Here is a 20,037-nt window from a genome sequence, read left to right as displayed (position 1 = left end):
GACCATATCTATGCCCGTAGGTTTCCGAGCCGAAGGCAGGTAAGGCTTCTCAATATCTTCTGAATAACAGTGTGTAGTATCAAAGACTATAGATCATTAGCTTGATCCAGCCTGAAATTTTTTGTTTTCTGTCATGATTCGAGCGTTTAGAAAACAATTATGAGACAGTTGTTGTCAGATTTCATTGGTGATCTCAAATATGAAATTTAATCGTAAGCTTGGCAAACACTTTTGGAGAATTTGATGTTTCCCCATTCAGAAAGATAGGAGCTGCACTTGCATGCCCGAGTGGCATTTCAAAGATGGCCGCCAAGTGAAAAGACTTGTCTTAAAGGGACTTTGGTAGTATTCAAGCAATCTATAATATTTTTAGGTACCACTTTATATTAAGGTTCCATTTGTTAACATTAGTTAACTACATTGCTTAACACGAACTAACGATACATACTTCTAACGCATTTATTAATCTTAATGTTAATTTCAACATTTACTAATACATAACTAAAATCAAAAGTTGTATCTATTAATGTAATTAAATGGACCTGAATTAACATGAACCAAGAATTAACAGTTTTATTTTTATTAACAACGTTAAAGATTAATAACTACTATAAAAAATGGATTGCTTATTGTTAGTTTATTTTAGTTTATGGACATTAATGGGACCACAAGTTTTACCATTTTTTTAATTGCAGTGATTGTGGCAAATTTGATAATTTTGTGATTTTGATAAATCACCATGTTTTGCCAAATTGGATTGACTGCATTCACTTTCTAATATTTAACATGTCTGTCTTTTAGAACATGACAGGCACTGCTTATTATATACTCAAATTAATAAAATCAGTTATCTGATTTAGGACTTTCCAGAGAATTTCACCTGATCCACAAGTGTTAATAGTTAAGTGTTGATAAAGGTTACAGTGGTTATAAAGCAGGTTTGCTGCCTTAGGCTGATATTTGAAAGGCTGGAGGTTTGAGTGTCATAAGGCATGAGCTATCACCATTACAATCGACTTAGGCCATGGTTGCTGTTATTTTTACAGGGTTCGTACAGATTCTGTAAAATGAAATTCCAGGACTTTCAAGGACTTTTCAAGCACAACTTTTTTGGACTATAAGGACTAAAATCAGCACTTATCAAACAAAGTCTTTATTTATTTTATTTGTTGTTGTTTTTTTTTAACTCAAATTACATATATATTCTATCTGATGTTTCACTTCATCGAGATCAATCCATTGACCAGCGCTGTCAGGCATGGGAAATCCCCTTAACCATTGAAAAAGGATACTATGACAAATATATTGCCTTCCTTATTCATATTTCTATGAATATATGATTGACCTGAAGAATGAAAGTTGTATTATATACTTATAAACTTAATATCATGCGAAATAGCTCTATATCTCAGATGGGCTGCAGTGTGAATTTTATGTGAAAAGATTCACAAGAAATTAAACACTAATTTCATATATATATATATATATATTTATATTTATATATATTGATATATATATATATATATATATATATATATATATATATATATATTTATATATATATATATATATTTATATTTATATATATTGATATATATATATATATATATATATATATATATATATATATTATATATTGTATTTCAATAATTCAAGCACTTTCCAAGTACCTCTTCAAAAATATTGCTGTTTTCAAGGGTTTTCCAGGACTTACATTTCAAAAAGTAAAATTCAAGTATTTAAAGCACTTTAAGCACCTTGTACTAACCGTTTTTATGTTTTTGCCTACAGTGTGATAAGTGAGGAACTTCCTGCTGGCCAGGGCACATACCAGATCCGCATGATTCTCTACCATGATGCAGAGTTTACTAGCCCATATGACGGGGAGGTGCAAATGCAGGTGAACCAGCAGATATATGTGGCTGTTGAGGTGGAAGGAGTTGATAGAAACCAAATTGCAACAGTTCTGGACAACTGCTGGGCCACACCAGTTAACGATGCCGAATATCATGTTCGCTGGAATCTAATTATCAACGAGTGAGTGACTTAATGTTTAAATTGTTATATGATTAAATTTGTTGCAGTCTCAGAAAGTGAATACAACAAAACTGGATAACACTTTAAAAAATAATGGTCCATCATTAATATGCAGGAAGTAATGCAGTAGAAATGAGTACTACATTAAAGGGCACCTATTATGCAAAATTCACTTTTACTTGGTGTTTGAACATAAATGTGTGTTGGCAGTGTGTGTACACTAGACAGTCTGCCATTGTTTTGATGCCAGAGCAGCTGTAGACAAGAATGTCTTCTAAGCGATTGAGGTGTTTTGTTATAAGATATAAGAATGAACATAGCAGTCTTCATTTACTCTCGTTGTTACTCTCGGATGGATCAGTACAACTGTTCGTGATCAAGCTTACAGTTTCCGGAGTGACAGATTAAACTAGACTATACCTGTTCTATTTCCATACAGCATATATTCTCTGACTCTGTAGGCATTATTGTCCGACTCAGGGTTGAAATGAACACCGCTACTGAGAGTTTCTGTTTTGATATTATCAGAAGAGATTGTCCTGGCTCTGAGTGCAGCTCGTGAGGCTCCGCCCTCTGGGTCGGCAACAGCAGCTTTTTTGCATTTAAAGGTCACATAGGTCAGATTTGATCAGCCCAGAGAGGATTTACCATTTTATTTTATGATACTAACTAATGTAAAATAGACAATTGTGTCAGGTTTTGTCACAGCAGTCTTATGGAGAAAGACGACCCAGATGCAGAATGACCAAGGGATTGAATTTTATTGACAAGACAAGGCACAATAGGGATGGTTAAGAGTGAGGATGATCCAAACAGTAGGACAGGGCAGTCAACAGGAGAAAGGGAAGCCAGATGAGATGGCTATGCTGGAGAATCGAGGAGATGGAGAAGTACCAGATAATGACTGGAGATCAGGCTGTAGCTTGAGGAACCAGAGGCTGTAAACTTTGAGCTGCAACCGAAGCTGTATCAGTCTCACTGCCTGGTCTTGAAAGCAGCAGCCAGGATGGATCAGGATAGAGGATCAGGATGGAGGAAAGGAACAAACACAACAAGACAACAAGAGAGAACAACAAGAAAAAGCAAAACAGAAATAAAAACGGACTCAGCACAGTGACTACAGAAAAGAAATAAACTAATTTAACTGAAAAGAATAATAATAATAATAATAATACATTTTATTTAAAGGCGCCTTTCTCGGCACTCAAGGACACCGTACAAAGATACATAATACATTTAAAACAGCGCAGAATAAGAAAATAAAGAATAAAACAATATTAAGAACAATTAAAAGAGGCAGAGCATATTACAGTACATTAGATATGATAGGCAGTTTTAAACAGATGTGTTTTAAGTTGAAGTTTAAAGTGAGAGAACGAATCAGTGTTTCTGAGTTGTGGTGGTAGTGAGTTCCAGAGTCGGGGAGCAGATTGGCTAAAAGCTCTGCTCCCCATAGTGGTGAGACGGGCACGGGGGACAGAGAGGTGTGTGGAGGAGGATGATCTGAGTGAGCGGGAGGTGGTTGGAACCTGGAGGAGATCGGACAGATATGGGGGGGACAGGTTGTGAATGGCTTTGAATGTTAATAAAAGGACTTTGAATTGGATACGAAACTGGACCGGGAGCCAGTGAAGCTGTTGGAGAACAGGGGTGATGTGGTGAATGGATGGTGTTCGTGTTATTATGCGGGCAGCTGAATTCTGGACCAGTTGAAGTTTATGGAGGGATTTGTGAGGAAGACCGAAAAGAAGAGAGTTGCAGTAGTCTAAACGTGAGGTGACGAGACTGTGAACAAGGATGGAGGCTGTGTGGGGGGTATGGGAGGGGCGGAGACGATTAATGTTTCTTAGGTGGAAGTAGGCAGACCGGGTAATGTTATTGATGTGAGATTGAAAAGATAGTGTGCTGTCAAGGATGACACCCAGACTCTTAACCTGAGGGGAGGGTGAAACGGAGGAACTATCAATAGTGAGAGAAAGACTGTTGGTTTTGGATAAAGTGGATTTAGTGCCAATGAGGAGAACCTCAGTTTTATTACTATTTAATTTGAGGAAGTTCTGTGTAAACCAAATTTTTATTTCTGAGATGCAGTCAGTAAGGGAGGTGGGTGGGAGAGTGGATGAGGGTTTGGTTGAGAGGTAGAGCTGGGTGTCATCAGCATAACAGTGGAATTGAATGTTAAATTTACGGAGAATACTACCCAGGGGAAGGAGGTAAATGATAAAAAGCAAGGGCCCTAGGACAGAGCCCTGGGGAACACCTGAAGTGACAGTGGAGGGACTGGATTTAAAAGATTTAAATTGAATGAACTGAGTGCGGCCAGAGAGATAGGAAGTGAACCAGTCTAACGGAATGTGAGTGATACCAATGGCAGATAACCTGTTGAGGAGGGTGGTGTGACAGATCGTATCAAAAGCTGAACTTAGGTCGAGGAGAATGAGAATGGTAAGGAGTCCAGAATCAGCTGCCATAAGGAGGTCATTGGTGATTTTGATAAGTGCTGTTTCAGTGCTGTGAAGTGGACGGGAACCAGACTGGAACTGTTCATACAGGTTATTTTGGGATAAATGAGAATGGAGTTGAGAGGCAACTGTTTTTTCAAGGATTTTGGAAATGAATGGTAAATTTGAAATTGGACGGAAGTTATTGAAGTCAAAGGGGTTGGCACCAACTTTTTTCAAAATTGGAGTAATGGAAGCAGTTTTGAATGATGTTGGAACAGTTCCAGTGGTGAGAGAGGAGTGGATGATAGCAGAAATGTGGGGAACCAAGGATGGGAGACAAGTTTTAACAAGTTGTGTGGGGAAGGGGTCAAGTTGGCAAGTGGAAGCCTTAGATTTCCTGATCAGTTCAGTGATTTCAGAGATAGCTGGGAGGTGGAAGGAAGAAAATGAATGTGTGGATGGGTGAAAATCGGTTAAGATGCTAAGGTGAGGGATATGTCCAAGGTTCTGGTGAATATTTTTGATTTTTTCAGTGAAGAATGACATAATGGAGTTGCAAAAGTTTGTTGTATACAGGTGAGGGGGGAGGAAGTCCTGGGGTTGAGTGATATTGTTAAGTATGGAAAACAGTGACTTCGAGTTTCCTTTATTAGCAGTGATTATACTGGAGTAGTAGTGACTTTTTGTGCTAGCGATGGAGTCCTTGTATTGTAAGATGTGATTATTGTACATTTCTTTGTGAATAGTGAGACCAGTTTTCTTGTAGAGACGTTCAAGTTGCCGACCTTTGGCTTTCATGAGACGAAGATCGGTGGTGAACCAGGGGGCAGAGACGGAAAATGAAACGGATCTGGTTTTTAACGGAGCAAGGGAATTAAGAATATTATGGAGTCCAGTGTTGTAATGAGAAACCAGATCATCGGGGGAGGATAGATTATGAGTGTCGGGGGGGCAGAAGGAGTGGAGACTTGAAGTGAGAATGGCAGGATTAATATTCTTTATATTCCGAAATGAAATAAAACGTGGTTTTTTAAAGATGGAGAGAGTGAGTTTCACTGAAAATGAGATGAGATAATGGTCAGTTATGGGGAGTTCAACAGGTGTAAAATCAGAAGGGGTGACACCAGAGCAGCAGATTAAGTCCAGGGTATGTCCTTTTGAGTGTGTGGGAAAAGTGATGTGTTGCTGGAATCCAAAACTCTCTAAACAGGAGGAAAAGTCTTTAGTGAGGAGCAGATTGATATTGTCCATGTGGATATTAAAATCACCCAGCAGAATTATGTTTGATGAGAGAGAGGATAGATGAGTAAGGAAGACAGCAAAATCATTAAAAAATTCACTATTCAGTTTGGGGGGGGGGCGGTAGACAGTAGCAATAATGGTTGGAGTGGGACCAGAAAGCTTGCAGACAACAGATTCGAACGTGCTAGAGACAGGCACAGAAACCGGCGAGACTTTCCACTTCTCGTGATGGATTATCACGAGACCTCCTCCCCGGCCGGAGCTGCGGGGTTGACAGATGTAAACAAACCCACTAGGAGTGGATTCATTAAGCTGAGAAAAGTTGTTGGGCTGTTGCCATGTCTCGGTTAAACAAAGAAAGTCAAGCTTACGATCTGAAATGAGGTCCTGGATGAGATGTCCCTTGTCTGTCAGTGAGCGGATGTTGAGCAGAGCGAAGTTGAGTGCGGTGTTGTCACAGCTGGTGGTGGTGCTAGCCGACATAGCTAGGCGGGCTAACACGCTGTGGTCGACAGCCCGGTTGATGGATCGTGGAGGGCAAGGAGAGCTGGACCAGATGGATTTTATTGCAGTTAAGCTGTTGTGGTGGAAATTCCGGCGGGACCCTCGGTGGATGTATCTCGGGCGAGGCTGGAAGGCGATGTCCGGATGAAGGTGGAGAGCCTCAGGCGCAGGTCCAGGCAGGTGACAGCGCAGCCGGAGAAGATCAATGGCCGAATACTGGAGCAAGCCCGTCACTAGCAGGTGAACAGGCAGTAGAAAGAGCCAGACACAGACGAGCAGAATGTATTTCCTACCAGCCCGCATTGTACTTTAGGCAGCGTCGACGGCCAGAAAAGACGGCGGATGAGGCATAAGCCAGGATAGAACAGGTGAGCTAACAGCAAGCAGCGGCAGCAGGTTGCGCCAGCGTTCACTCGCGTCAATTTCCGATTTCCGTATTAACTCAACAGTCTCAAAAGAACAGTCTCTGTGGAGGTAGCCGTGCTGATTTGAATGCCCACCTTGTACAAGACAGAACTGGTAAAGGATTCAGGCTGTGCAGTCCCAGGTTCCTTCAACACAGGCATAGCTGGTGAAGTAGGCGGCTTAGGGTTTGGTTCTAGGTTAAATATTTCTGGAACCACTGAATACAGGACCAACTGAGTCGTGTCCTCCTGGACCAAAGGATTAGGAACTTCCTGACTCAGACTCTCCTGGACCTCTGGAGCAGGGGCCTCTTGACTCAGGCTCTCCTGGACTAGGGGCCTCTTGACTCAGGCTCTCCTGGACCTCTGGATTAGGGGCCTCTTGACTCAGGCTCTCCTGGACTTTTGGACTAGTGGTATCTTCACTCAGGCTCTCCTTGACCAATGGGTTTGACCTCTCCTGAATATGGTCCTCTGGGACCACTGGATTTGGGACCATAAGAATCAGGTCCTCTGGGACCACTTAACACCTGACTCGGGGCCTCCTGGGCCAATGGATTTGGGACCTCTTTACTCGGGCCCCCCTGGGCCAGTGGGCTTGGGACCTCTGAAAGAGCATTTGACTGCACAACATGCACCCTCCCTTTCTCACGCTTCCGGGGGCACAAAAGTGTATGATTGGCCACTTCTGGGGTGACTGCAACCTTCTTAATCGACTCTGGGATGACTGGAATGGGCTGGACAGACTCTGGGATGACTGAAACGGGCTGGACAAACTCTGGGATGAGTCCTTTGGCATAGGCCCCGTCCTTCGGCCAGGTCTGGAAGTTAACTGGTAGGTCCTATCTGATGATAGAGGCAGGGGTGGAGCCTACCCTAGGGCGAGTGGACGGGAGCCATCCTGGTGGTGGTGGGGAGGATGGAGGGGAACTTCGCTACGACACCTACAGGCAACAAAATAGGAGGTTAAGATCAGTCTTTTTATATTTGATGTCAAGCTGTGATTGGCTGTGCGAAATGATAAATTAATGACGTGACAGTGGAGTCTTTCTGGTAGAACTTGCGCTTACGCATTCATTTCTTTATAATTGGTCATAGTTAGATAATAGTTCTTCATGAGGCCAATTTGATTTAGTAATGATTGATTACATAATAAGAAACTGTCACAGTCCTAAATTAGCTATTGCTTAGTTCATATGATTAGTTCATCATGTTTCCATATTAGTTAAGAAACTGACTAATTTGTCCTGCATTACTTCTTGCACAGTTACCTATTAATGATGGACCATTATTCTAAAGTCTCACCATAAAATACTCGGCACCTAGTTCGCCTATGCCTAGAAACAGCCCTGCCAACCAAGTACATCATAAACAAGGCATTCAAATTTTGACATGCTCTAATTTTCCCTTTATTACCTTCGTTTGAAAAACCCTCCTCCCTTCCTAGATGCGCCAACCCTGAAGATACCACTGTGGAAGTCCTTCAGAACGGTATTGATACAAGCAGCCATTTCTCCTTCAGGATGTTCACCTTCTCAGGAATTTCTGACCACATCTTCCTGCACTGTCAGGTTAATCTTTGCCTTGTACAGAATGGCAGATGTGCTCTGGTAAGTTTGGACAGTTAATTTCAACTGCATTACTGACAGTAGCCTTCAAGCAAATTGTAAACCTTTTACAACGGGTCTTTCTAAAAGAAAACACATTCAACAGCCTTAGTTTTGTAGAAAGCATGTATTTGATGTTAAATTTATTTTCTTGTCTGTCATCTTCAGTTATGCGACCATGGATATAGAAGTAGAAGGCAAAGATCTTTGGACTTCCTCCACTCTTCAGCGATCTCCATGGGTCTGAAAGCTCAGTAACCCTGATGAATGAAAGATCATGTTGTAATCAATACTTTGTTAAAAAAAAAACATTTAAATTAAGTTTTGCAAGCACTTTGTTGTCTTTAAACATCTACATTTTAAATAAGCACATCACTTATGATAACTTACTGATAGGTGAAAAAGGACTACTAAATTTAACGAAGACACTACAAATAAATTCTTTAAAAATCTCTCTAATAACTCTCTGCACATATGTATTGTCTTATCGTTATAGAGTAAGTGCTATTCAAAACAATATATGCAAACTTAATTCTTTAAAGAGGTCATATAATGGTACATGCACTTTTACAAGTTGATTGTACTGAAATGGATGTTGACAGTGCCTGTACACAACCATCATAAAATGATAAAAATCCATCCAGTGTTTTTTTTTTTAAATCTTCTTATATGTTTTCCCGTCTCAAATCAAGCCGTTCGACCGTGTGACGTCACACGGTCGGACACCCCTCCCACGATTGTTGATTGACAGCAGCGTTTCAACACAGACCCGCCCTCGCTCGTGAGCGAGCTGTCAATCATAATCCGCGCGGACCGGCGTGGTCATTGATACGCTGGAGCACTGTCTATGAGCAGAATGGCGTCTAAGCGATTGTGGGGTTCTGTTCTTGGGTGCAATAAGGAACACAGCAGTCATTTTGATGTTCCTAAATCCGAACCGCTGGAGACGCAGTGGCTGAGTTTTGTTTTCGAAGGGAATATTCCCCACGATCAACGTCAAAGCTTTCATGTTTGTGCGAATCATTTCACACACCAGACTGCTTTACAAACGAGGGTCAGTAAAGCTGGTTTTGCTAAGAAGCTGCTCCTGAAAAAAGGATCGGTACCAACTATTAGTGTTCCTGCTGCACCTCCAGAAGAAGAAGTGAGTGTAACGTTTTATTAACCTTTATATTAATATTTATATTAATCTTTGCAAATCGCTTGCACGCTTCACAATGAATGCGGCTGTTTACACTCAGGGTATTGTGTTATTATTACAAACGCAGTACGCACAGAACAGAGGGGCGGGTGTGAGCAAAGCTCATTATCATTTAAAGACACATGCACTTAAACGGCGTGCTGAAAACAGAGCTGTTTTTGACCAGGTAAAATTAGTGTTTTTTTACAATACTAATGAGAATTTTTAATTAAAGTATATTACAAACTTTTAATTTAGACCCTAAAGAATCATATTAGCTTGTACAAAAATGGCATTATATGACCCCTTTAAAGTCCGTTATCACCTCTGCTCCCCTGAACGATCTTAGCAAGAGACTGTGTCTGCAACCCTCAAAGACAGCAGAGCTGACCAGACGACACTAGCCATTTGGTTAAAGACTATAGAGATAAACTCAAATAAAAACTCACCCATTCTTACCCACAAACTTTCCCAAATATTTAAAGTATTTCCCCTGTGTTTTATTCATGTCCCTATGTTTTATCAGCCTACTTATGATTTTTTAGTTATGTTAGAGTCATTTTAAATGTTGATATCCAAAGATGATGTATCACTGCTTTAATGTCTTCAAATCCCCTCTTCATTGGTATCAAAATAATCCTCTTTTGATTTTATAATCATTGGTGAACAATATGTTATGATAAATTGCATCATAATATTTTTACAACTAAAGACTGCACAAATTCTCCATGCCACCATGAACATGCAAATGGGGATAAGATGGAACAAAGACTTTCTCCCGGTCATCTTAGATTGGTCACCTCAACAAATGGGTGTGAACTGATAGGACCTTTAAGAGTGTCTGATTAGTTCAGATCTTGGATCTATCTCTTTGAGATAACATTCTCCTGTCTCCTTCCGGCAACTTCATCTTCAACTTCTCCAACTTCTTTGGATTCAACGTGGACCACCCCAAGAACCCAAAACGAACGCTTCAGCGCACTCCTGACAAAATTATCAAGAATCACACGAATCTCCTGCATCTGGACTTATTCAGGAACCAAAGTCAATGCAAGTACCCGTTCGCAGCCTTTAGATGCGTTTGTAAGTTATTGTGCCCCTTTAAGGTGACCCTGATTCTCTGATGTTTCTTGTAGGTTGTGGTTAACTGATTGTAATCTTGCCATTCTCTTCTCTTTTCTTCTCTCTCTCTTTCTTCACCTTCTTTACTTTCTTGATTCTGTATACAATCTTTGCCTAGTTTAGTTGTGTGTGTAGCCTACGTAGTTTTGTTTATTAAACCATTAAATCCACGCTTTACTGTGTCTGTGTTTGCCACATTTAAAAGTCACTTAAACATCTTGATCTAGCAATACCTATGTTATTACCCAGCTAGAACTTTATTTACTGTGGTTGGAAAAGGTTATTCTGTCTTGGCCAGGAAGATAATTTATTTCCTAGAATTAATAATTGATTATGCTTTCTGTTCATTGGATGAACTGATTAAATGATTGTACTAATAATTCTGCTACAGTCAATTCTAAAAATAATAAAAAAATATTTATAATTCCTTAAAATTAATTATAAATATATATTTTGAGCTAATTTACAACAACCTCCGTGCCAGCTTTGTAGTTTCGCCGATTGAAATTGTTAGAAACTCTAACGCTCACAGATGACCGTTATGATTATTACATTCGAATGAATACGCTACCTACAGATGATTAACGAATATTTTTAAATCATCCACCAAATTATCATCTCTTCCTTACAGTTTAACGAAGTAACAACAATGCCACAAATTATTAAAACACCTGGCTGTTAGTAAAACACATTAAATTCAGTTAATGTCTGAATAATATATTTTAATAAAAAAATAATATAGGCTACCCATGTAATTTACCTTATTAATATAATTTCATTTCATTTTAAAATTCATCTATATAATATTGAATCAGAAAAATCCTATAAAGTGCATCAGAAGTTTTTCCAGTTGTGGTCGAGTTCTGCGTAGAAAATGATCTGGAATGTTCTGGTTCATAATGCATTGAAATTCAGTGTAAACCCAAAACAGAGGGAAATATAGATTTAATACACAGATTAAAATCAGTCAGACAACACTTGTGTACTAAAAACAAATGAGTGAAAATCAATTCATTCTAATGCATACCATATTTTATTATGAATACAATAAATGACTTTTGTAAAATTTGTTACATTTCTAATTATTTCTTACTTACAAAAGTAATGGCATCTGTTGGAAAGTTTTCTTTCATCGAAGCAAGACCAGGAGACGTTGGGATAAGCAGAAGTGATTTATTGGGATCTTTGCTGTGTGTCGTCTGTAGTGTTCTTCCAAGTCTAACTCAAGACAGTTGCCTTGCAAATTTATAGACATTTAGGGGGAGGGATTTACATTGAGGTTGAACAAAGCATGCAAATTAAGTATACAGGTTAAGGAACCCGCCCGACTCCAGCGTGTTACCAGTCTCAATCCAATTAGCATAACCATTCAAACGCATATGTGCTAATCCAATCAGCCCAACGATTCAACGTCTGGGCTGTGGCTCTGAGTGAAACTGGGACTCCATGTTTTAAAGACATGAAAACAGGAATTGCAACTTTTCTGAGCAGAATCATTATCTTAACTTTAAACGCCAAGTACAATATTCTTTACCGTGATGTTATGTATGGAAGCATATTTGAAATAGATTTAAAATTTGTAACCCTTCACATCCAACTTTTTCAAATCTGAGAGGAAACATTCTAGACAAGTCCTAGCATGGACAAAAAAACTAGTTTAATTTCAGCAGCCTATTAACACAACTGGTTAAAACTGTGTAATCTAAACATGCACTTGCTTATATATATCTCAGGGGCGTAGGAGCAATTTTGAACCTGGGGGGGTGAATATGAACCTGACTATATATATATATATAACATATATATATATTGAACCTGACAGTAAATGCAAGGAGGGTTCGGGGGAAATTCCCAGAATTGTTTTTTTTTTTTTTTATATAAAGCACTTAAATGCACTTAAATGCTCATTTCTAATGACTTTTGGGAACAGACTGTACTACTTAGTTTGGTTGTAAGAAGGTATATGCAGTGACAGACTGGGTAGATTATAAAAACAGAGAGAAGCAGTCTAATATAACTACAACCAAATGACTACATACCATGAACTGTACAAAAACATACTTTATTTAATAAAGAACAAATAAATGAAAACACCATTTAGAAGACGATCGGGCTGGGACAGAGCCTTGTGATAAAGAGTTTGGGGCAGAGCCTGGCAATGGAGAGAGGCTGAGGCAGACTGATGGAGAGAGGCTGAGGCAGAGCCTGGTGATGGATGGAGACTGAGGCAGTGATGGAGAGAGACTGAGGCAGAGCCAGGTGATGGATGGAGATTGAGGCAGTGATAGATGGAGATTGAGGCAGTGATGGATGGAGATTGAGGCAGTGATGGAGAGAGACTGAGGCAGAGCCAGGTGATGGAGAGAGACTGAGGCAGAGCCTGGAATCGCTCCAAAAGCCCCCTAGCTGTGATTGTTGTTTCAGAGTAACCAGATGAAGCCATCTCCTCCAGACTGAGCAGCACTGCCTCATACTGCCCAAGAACAGCTCGAATAGCCGTCATCCTGACAACCCATCTGGTAGGGCATAAGGGCTTCAGTGTTTTGATGTTCCCATGTTCTGATTTGGCAATCTCTTTAAAGACCGTTTTAAACTTGCCTGACTGGTTGAAGAGGGTTCCAAGTTTGTGGACCAATGACAGTGTATCCATAACCACACAGGATGAACTGCAGGCAGCCTGTGTTACAAGATTGACGCAATGTGGGCCACAATGGACATAGAGGGCAAGAGGCTGAATCTCCTTGATTTTGGCCTGCACTCCACCAGTCTTGCCAGACATGTTTGCAGCTCCATCGTACGTTTGCCCACGGAGACCAGATAGCGGCAAATTCATTCTCTGGAGGACATCAATGGCAACCCTAGCCAGATTTTCCCCTGTGGTCAAAGACACTTCATAAAGACAGACAAACTCTTCATGAGGTATTAGATCATGGTCCACATACCGGATGCAGATTGACTCCTGCTCTACCCCTGCAACATCTTGGGTGCCATCCATGATGATGGAGTAAGTTCCGCACAGCAGATGCTATCTCCCGCACAATGTTTAAAGACCGGATCTGCAAAATCTCATTTTGAATTTGATGGCTGAGAAAATTCGACTTACTCTCTATCCAACTCTCCATCCAACTCTCCAGTCCCTCAAAATCCTCTGACCTGAGACGAAGGAGCTGCCTGAAATTTCCCTCACTGTTTTCATGACCGTGAATAGCAGTACCTTGTCTAGCAAGAAACTGCAATGAGCCAACAATTTTTAGCAGATGAGACCTTGCCTGCTGTTGCTGAAGAGCCTTTGCTGATGATAACTGTGTGTCTATTGATTTTGCCTGATGTGTGTGTGTTGTTATGGCCACTTTGTGTGCTTGAGACATTTCATGTGATTTAAATTTTTCTATTGCTTTTTTCCAGTTTTGGAATCCTGTAGATACAAATGACTGATCTACATGATTTTTAAATGCTTTCATGCAATAGAAACAGAGTATACCTCTCACATCAGGACAGTAGTGTAGCCATGTGTGGTTCTTGTACCATCTATCATGGAAACTAAGTGTCTTGTTTGCAAGCTGCTGCTGAATGATACATCCTGCCTCAGGTTGATATGGCCTTTGATGCTCTGTCTGGCTGACCTGCTCTGAAACCCTGACCTCTCTCCAATTCTGGCTGCTCTATAGAATGTACATGAAACAACACAAATCAAACTCTATAAATTGTTATCATAAAAAGCCACTTTACTTAGATAATCTTTGCATGTAGTGCCCTTTGATTTCCGCAATGCAGTAAGGCGGAAATAATAAAATGGAAATGGAATCAGCTGTTAAATGTGGAATATCGCAGAATCTGCCAAAATTGAAAAAAAATAAATAAATAAAAAAAGGATTTCAAAGGGCCCTATGTAGCTTATCATTATAAAGCTTCAGCGATAAACTCATTTTACATTCAAATATATATAATCATAAGAACAACTAGTTAAATTAGCTGGACACAGTACCAATGTATTCTGTTATCCTACACAAATGAGCATTCTGTCATATTCCCATTACCTGTGTCTCACTTGGCCCTAACTCTCCCTGTTCTGTGGTCTCTTCATCTCCTGTCTAGGAAAGTAACAAATGTTTGAGGACACAGAACTGGTTTCAATGCAAACTGACATGCCGTTGGCCTAATTTTACTGATCTAAAGTGCTTTTACTATGTGAATATTAGAATACACTGTATGTTGCTATCCATACAACTTACAAGCTCGTTCTCCTTTGTCCTCTTCCTCTTAAAGTACTGTAGGATGCTCATCTCTGTGGGAACATTCTGACTAATGTTACTTCTACATAGTTTATGGACATGTATCAATGGCACATTCACACTCTTGGCTGTTCTTCAGCTTTGATAGCATATAGCTAGTTAGCTAATTAGCTAACATTTGCCTGTTTTACACAACATAAAATTAGATAGTTTGCTTCTAAGTAGGCTATATTTGACAGTTTCAAAATACAACAAAACTGATGATCAAACTGAAAACCAGCAACCTGCCATTTCATCAGCTGAATTAGCCTACTCCTACCTCAAACACAAAGTGAGTCTCTGAATGCTGTCGTTGTTCTGTTGTAACGTCAACCGTCCACCAGTGTTGCCAGATCCAGCTGATGAATTCCAGCCCAAAAACTGTTCAAAAACCGCCAAAATGCACGCAAAACCGCCCAAAATATTTTATCAGTATTTATTTCAGTATTTTAACTTCCACGTTTCCTTTCCTACGTTACGTTACATTTACATACAAGAAATGAACACTGGCTGCCAAAGCATACATAAATAAACTGTTTTAGGTGCATAAGCGCCACTTCCTGGACTGGAGTGTTGCCCTCCTTTTAAATAAATGACGCCATCAAAACCTTACGGTGAAATGACAATATCTTCCACACACTCGTTTGTAAGGCGGCCTCCTGTATTTTTGCTAGTCGATTTTATTTCATCCAGTGACATGATGGGTTTTAACTTCATTCAGGAGATTTTGGGTAACTGCACAACTGATAGATGACTTTGAGCGCACCGCCAACGGTGTGTGTGTGTGTTTGTTTGTTTGTGTGTGTAACCATAGCGACAAATCGACCAACTTTCGGACCCTGCACTTAAGCCTATAATTTCTTTTTTTTAAATATATGTATTTAAAAGTTTCAGAATGGATTCATTTGGAGACTCCGAAATCGGCAGAGATAGGCAGGCAATGCAAAACAAAATCTTATAGTGGGGGGGACAAAACTTAGATTTTGAAATGTGGGGGGGACATGTCCCACCACGTATAATGGCTCCTACGTGTATGATATATTATATATATATATATATATATATATATATACACAGCGGGGGAAATAAGTATTGAACACGTCACCATTTTTCTCTGTAAATAATATATAAGGTGCTATTGACATGAAATTTTCACCAGATGTTGATAACAACCCAAGGAATCAGTACATACAAAGAAACCAAAACAAATAAGCTCAGAAATTAAGTTATGTGTAATAATGTGAAATGACACAGGGAAAAAGTATTGAACACATGAAGAAAGGGAGGTGCAAAAAGGCATGGAAAGCCAAGACAACAGCTTAAAACTATTTGTAATTAAAAAGCAATCCAGCCCCCTGTCCGTGCAAATTAATAACAGCTGGTTCAGTCCCAACGGATGGCCTACAAAAAGGTCTCATTGCCAAGGTGTCACACAAGACACATCTCATGATGGGTAAAAGCAAAGAGCTGTCTCAAGACCTTCGCAACCTAATTGTTCCAAAACATAATGATGGCATTGGTTATAGGCACCATTCTAAGCTTCTAAATGTTCCAGTGAGCACTGTTGGGGCCATAATACGGAAGTGGAAAGACAATAATTTCACCATAAATTTGCCTCGACCAGGTGCTCCTCGCAAGATTTCTGACAGAGGACTGAAAAGAATAATCAGAAGAGTTGTCATTATAAAATATATATTTGTTTATATACACACTATAAATGCATATATTTGAAAATACTAAATTTTCCGCTTAAAAAAGAAAGAAAAAAAAGTTCCGTACATAGCCTAGATCTACGCGCCCCCTAAACCCACATAATAAAGATGGACAGTGACATACGTTCCATACAGTTGAGGTATTATCGAAATATCTAAATTTTAATAACGAGTGATTATTTAACAAAAGGCATGTAAAACAGTCAGGGTTACATTTTAGACACACACACACACCTCTGAAGCGATAGAAAAGTCCTCGGAACCGCATCACTCACAAGACGCAACCTGCATTGGTTGCTCCGCATGCTGGCCAATACTTAATTATATTACCTTTGTTGTACTGAAAATTATATAATTTAATAAAACAAGCTAAATGTAATTTGTTTTGTCATATGACATAGCTATGCATGAATACACTCTAGATAAATGCAGTGAAAACATTACAATTTTCAGTCAAGCAATGAATTAATGCATTAATTAAATAATTATATTTTATTTACTGACAACAATAAGAAACATGAATACATTAGTAAAAGAACAAATAAAAGTAACCATCAATACACAAATGCATATACAAGTCAACAACACATGAAACTTTATTCAAACTACAATCATGTATTTACAGGTGGTGAACCCCCAGTCCTACTGCCATCTCAACACAGCGCTTCCCATTCTGCGGCTTTATTCTGATGAATCAGCTGACCACCAGAGGTGAGCCGTGCCTTCGTGCTGGAGGTTGTTGCGTGCTGCGCTGTGCTTCACAATCTGAGGCAATACATGGTTCCCACAGGCCAATTAATGTCATGTGACCTCCCCGGAGACGGCATCTTTGAGGGCATAAACTGCTGTGTTTACAAAGTTTTACAAGCAAATTTCGAATATTTCTTTCTGTTTATAATGTTACGAAAATCATGAAGAGACAAAGTGACAGAGATTATAAAGAGACTCCATTAACACAAGACAGAGAGAGGTACAATGCGAAAATTTCAGTCATAAATGGTGTGGATCCGTATGCGCTAACGCTGTCTGTCTGTCTGTCTGTCTCTGTGTGTGTGTGTGTGTGAGTGAGAGAGAGGCGCGGGCGCGATCGAACAGTGGAAACAATGTTGTTTTTGTATGTTTTTAATACCTTGTCATTTTGTTCATACAGGACATCATTCAAACTGCAAAGTCTTAACTTATATTTGTGTACACTCGCAATAAAACACAACATTGTGCACCTGACACAAAGTGCTCTGAGCAAATTCTTGTGTGTTTTGAGGGAGTTTCTTTCCTGTTTATCCTCGCCAGCCATAACCTCCGTCGTTGTTCTGACAAAAGCTTAGACTTCATGAATGTGAGAAAACTAATGACTGTAAAATTCAAATTTAACTGAACCTCCGGCACGATTTGAACATCCATTGACCCAGCAGGAGATGACCATTTTCACTTTTTATCACGAAATTAACTCGTTTCAGCTTCTTCTTCTAATGTTCTGCCCACAACATGCCCACAGAAATGGCGCCGGGTCGGCAAATGCCCGTATGTTGTAACGTCATGTGGGAACTATGTATAAGAGCAGGTGGAGTGATGGAGGGTCTCATAAGGGATATTTAAATAGAGTAATATTTAAATTGATTTTGTTATTCATTTCTGTAGTATACTCACTCAAAGCCTTCTTCAGCCACTCTCCACCGGATAAACACACATCTGTTCATCTGACCCTGTAACATCCAGACAAGATTCACGTTATAGGAGAGGTTAGCCCTAAAAATGGCGGCTAAAGATCACACGCGTCTGGCAGGTGCTGCGTGTGGTTGAATAAAGCCACCTATTTTCTCATCAGAATCAACAACAAAATTTAATCTCTCAGTAACCCTTTTTTGTAAATTGGACTGTAATGTTATATATCCTAACAATATCGGTACTATCATTGCGACATTGATATATTAACATATCATCGTAGGGCTTAAGAGATTCACTTAGAGATTCGATTTCTTGGGCATATGGGACCAAAATGGTCGCAATTTCTTGCATTTATTTACTCTGACCACATCACCCTACACTCCCTAACTTACCACCTACCTCAAATTGCGACACCATAGGAAGTAGTAGAGATTCAACTGTACAGTCCTGGCTGTCTATAGGCCTAGAATTATTATAATTGGAAGTCGTTGGTCTCTCCTTCACGTGAGGCTCAAGGAATGACATAACGGCCATAAACTTCCATCTCTTATGACAGCCTCCTTCAGCACCACTCCATTTATCCTTCTCTGCTCTCCTTTCTTTTAAATATTTGTCCCTCCGATATTTCCATTTTCGTTTGCATTCCTCTTCTACCAACACAGGGTAAAAATAATATTAGCTAAGAAACGATCTAATAGTTAACGGTAATCAGCTGAGAACACGAACTGTTGCTACTGCCGTTAACATTTACTACACTTTAAATTAATAAAAAAATAACTTACCCGACTTGCCACACCTTATCTCTATTGCCACACTAACTTGCCTCCAGGCCAGCTACTTTTTAATAAATGTTATGGTAGTTGCAGTTGGTGAAATCGTAGAGCTCCGGGTAACCCGAAACAGCCACCACAAGTTTCTCCTCCATCATCGCAGTCTCTGGACGTTGAAGCAACTGTAAACTTCCGTCAACACCACAACGAAGGCCCGCCTCTCCATTCATTCGATTGGACAGTGGAAAAAAAACGCGATGACGTCGGGCGCCTTTTCCGCTCGAAGTTGCTTTTTTTTCAGCTTCAAAAACGCGAGGTGCAGCAGGCGCAGAACGCTCGCTGCCATAGGAAACCAATTGAAAAAAGGCGCCTCTCGCTGCAAAAAACGCGTCAGGTATGATCGGGGCCTTTTTCTCTTTGGAAGAAAATTTTCTCTTTGACAAATGCTAACGACGTTTAAATATTAAGTATTCATTTTATTGTTATTAGACGATAACATAACTGATAAGGCTAGTTGTGATTACAGGTATTCTGCTGGAGAATGTGATTTCTCCAGAAATCAAATCTGTTATTTTTTCACGAAATGTTGATATTTTTTGATACTTTTTAATGTATAAGATGGTTTAAAGTATTCTGAAGGTCAATGTGAGTGGAGGGGATAAGTAATTTTTTTTTTACAGATGATTGAGGTGATATGTGAGTGTGCTAAGTGGCTTTTTTATTAGTTTATTTTTTGCTTGGTAGCTAAATATCATATGGTAAAGGTCTTCAAAGGCAAAGTCCTTGTCAAGTCAGTATTTCAGTATTTTTTTTTTAATTCGTGCATGTCTTGTGCTGGTATGGTTGATTGAAGTTTCGAAAATGTATGTGGATCGTCTTTTAAGCTGTTAGGCAGGAGTGAATTAAAACGGAAAAGGGAATTTAATTTAATGTTAAAATTGTTTATAATGTCATATAGCTATGTAGGCCTATAGGTCTTATATGTACTCATGTCAATATGTCTACATAGTAAAAGCTAAAAAATACCTTGCACACTAATAATGTAGTTCATTTCTTTAATCTTGTTTTATACCCTAAAA

At 39.5% G+C, this 20,037-nt stretch overlaps 1 protein-coding gene across 1 annotated transcript; it reads left to right on the top strand.

The window, feature by feature from the left end:
• Positions 1-10: 10 nt before the first annotated feature.
• On the top strand, positions 11-8,536 carry LOC307156997 (pancreatic secretory granule membrane major glycoprotein GP2-like; the record flags this gene model as incomplete). Its single annotated transcript, XM_079868725.1, has 4 exons — positions 11-39; positions 1,792-2,037; positions 8,079-8,241; positions 8,407-8,536. 4 exons carry the CDS (start codon positions 11-13, stop codon positions 8,494-8,496), a joined length of 528 nt encoding a protein of 175 aa, XP_079724851.1. The 3' UTR covers positions 8,497-8,536.
• Positions 8,537-20,037: the final 11,501 nt, after the last annotated feature.

The sequence above is a fragment of the Squalius cephalus genome, assembly GCF_949319135.1.
Source record: "Squalius cephalus genome assembly, chromosome: 4".
NCBI lineage: Eukaryota > Metazoa > Chordata > Actinopteri > Cypriniformes > Leuciscidae > Squalius > Squalius cephalus.
Note: the sequence above shows the minus strand (reverse complement) of the source record. Positions and strands in the feature narration are given on the sequence as shown.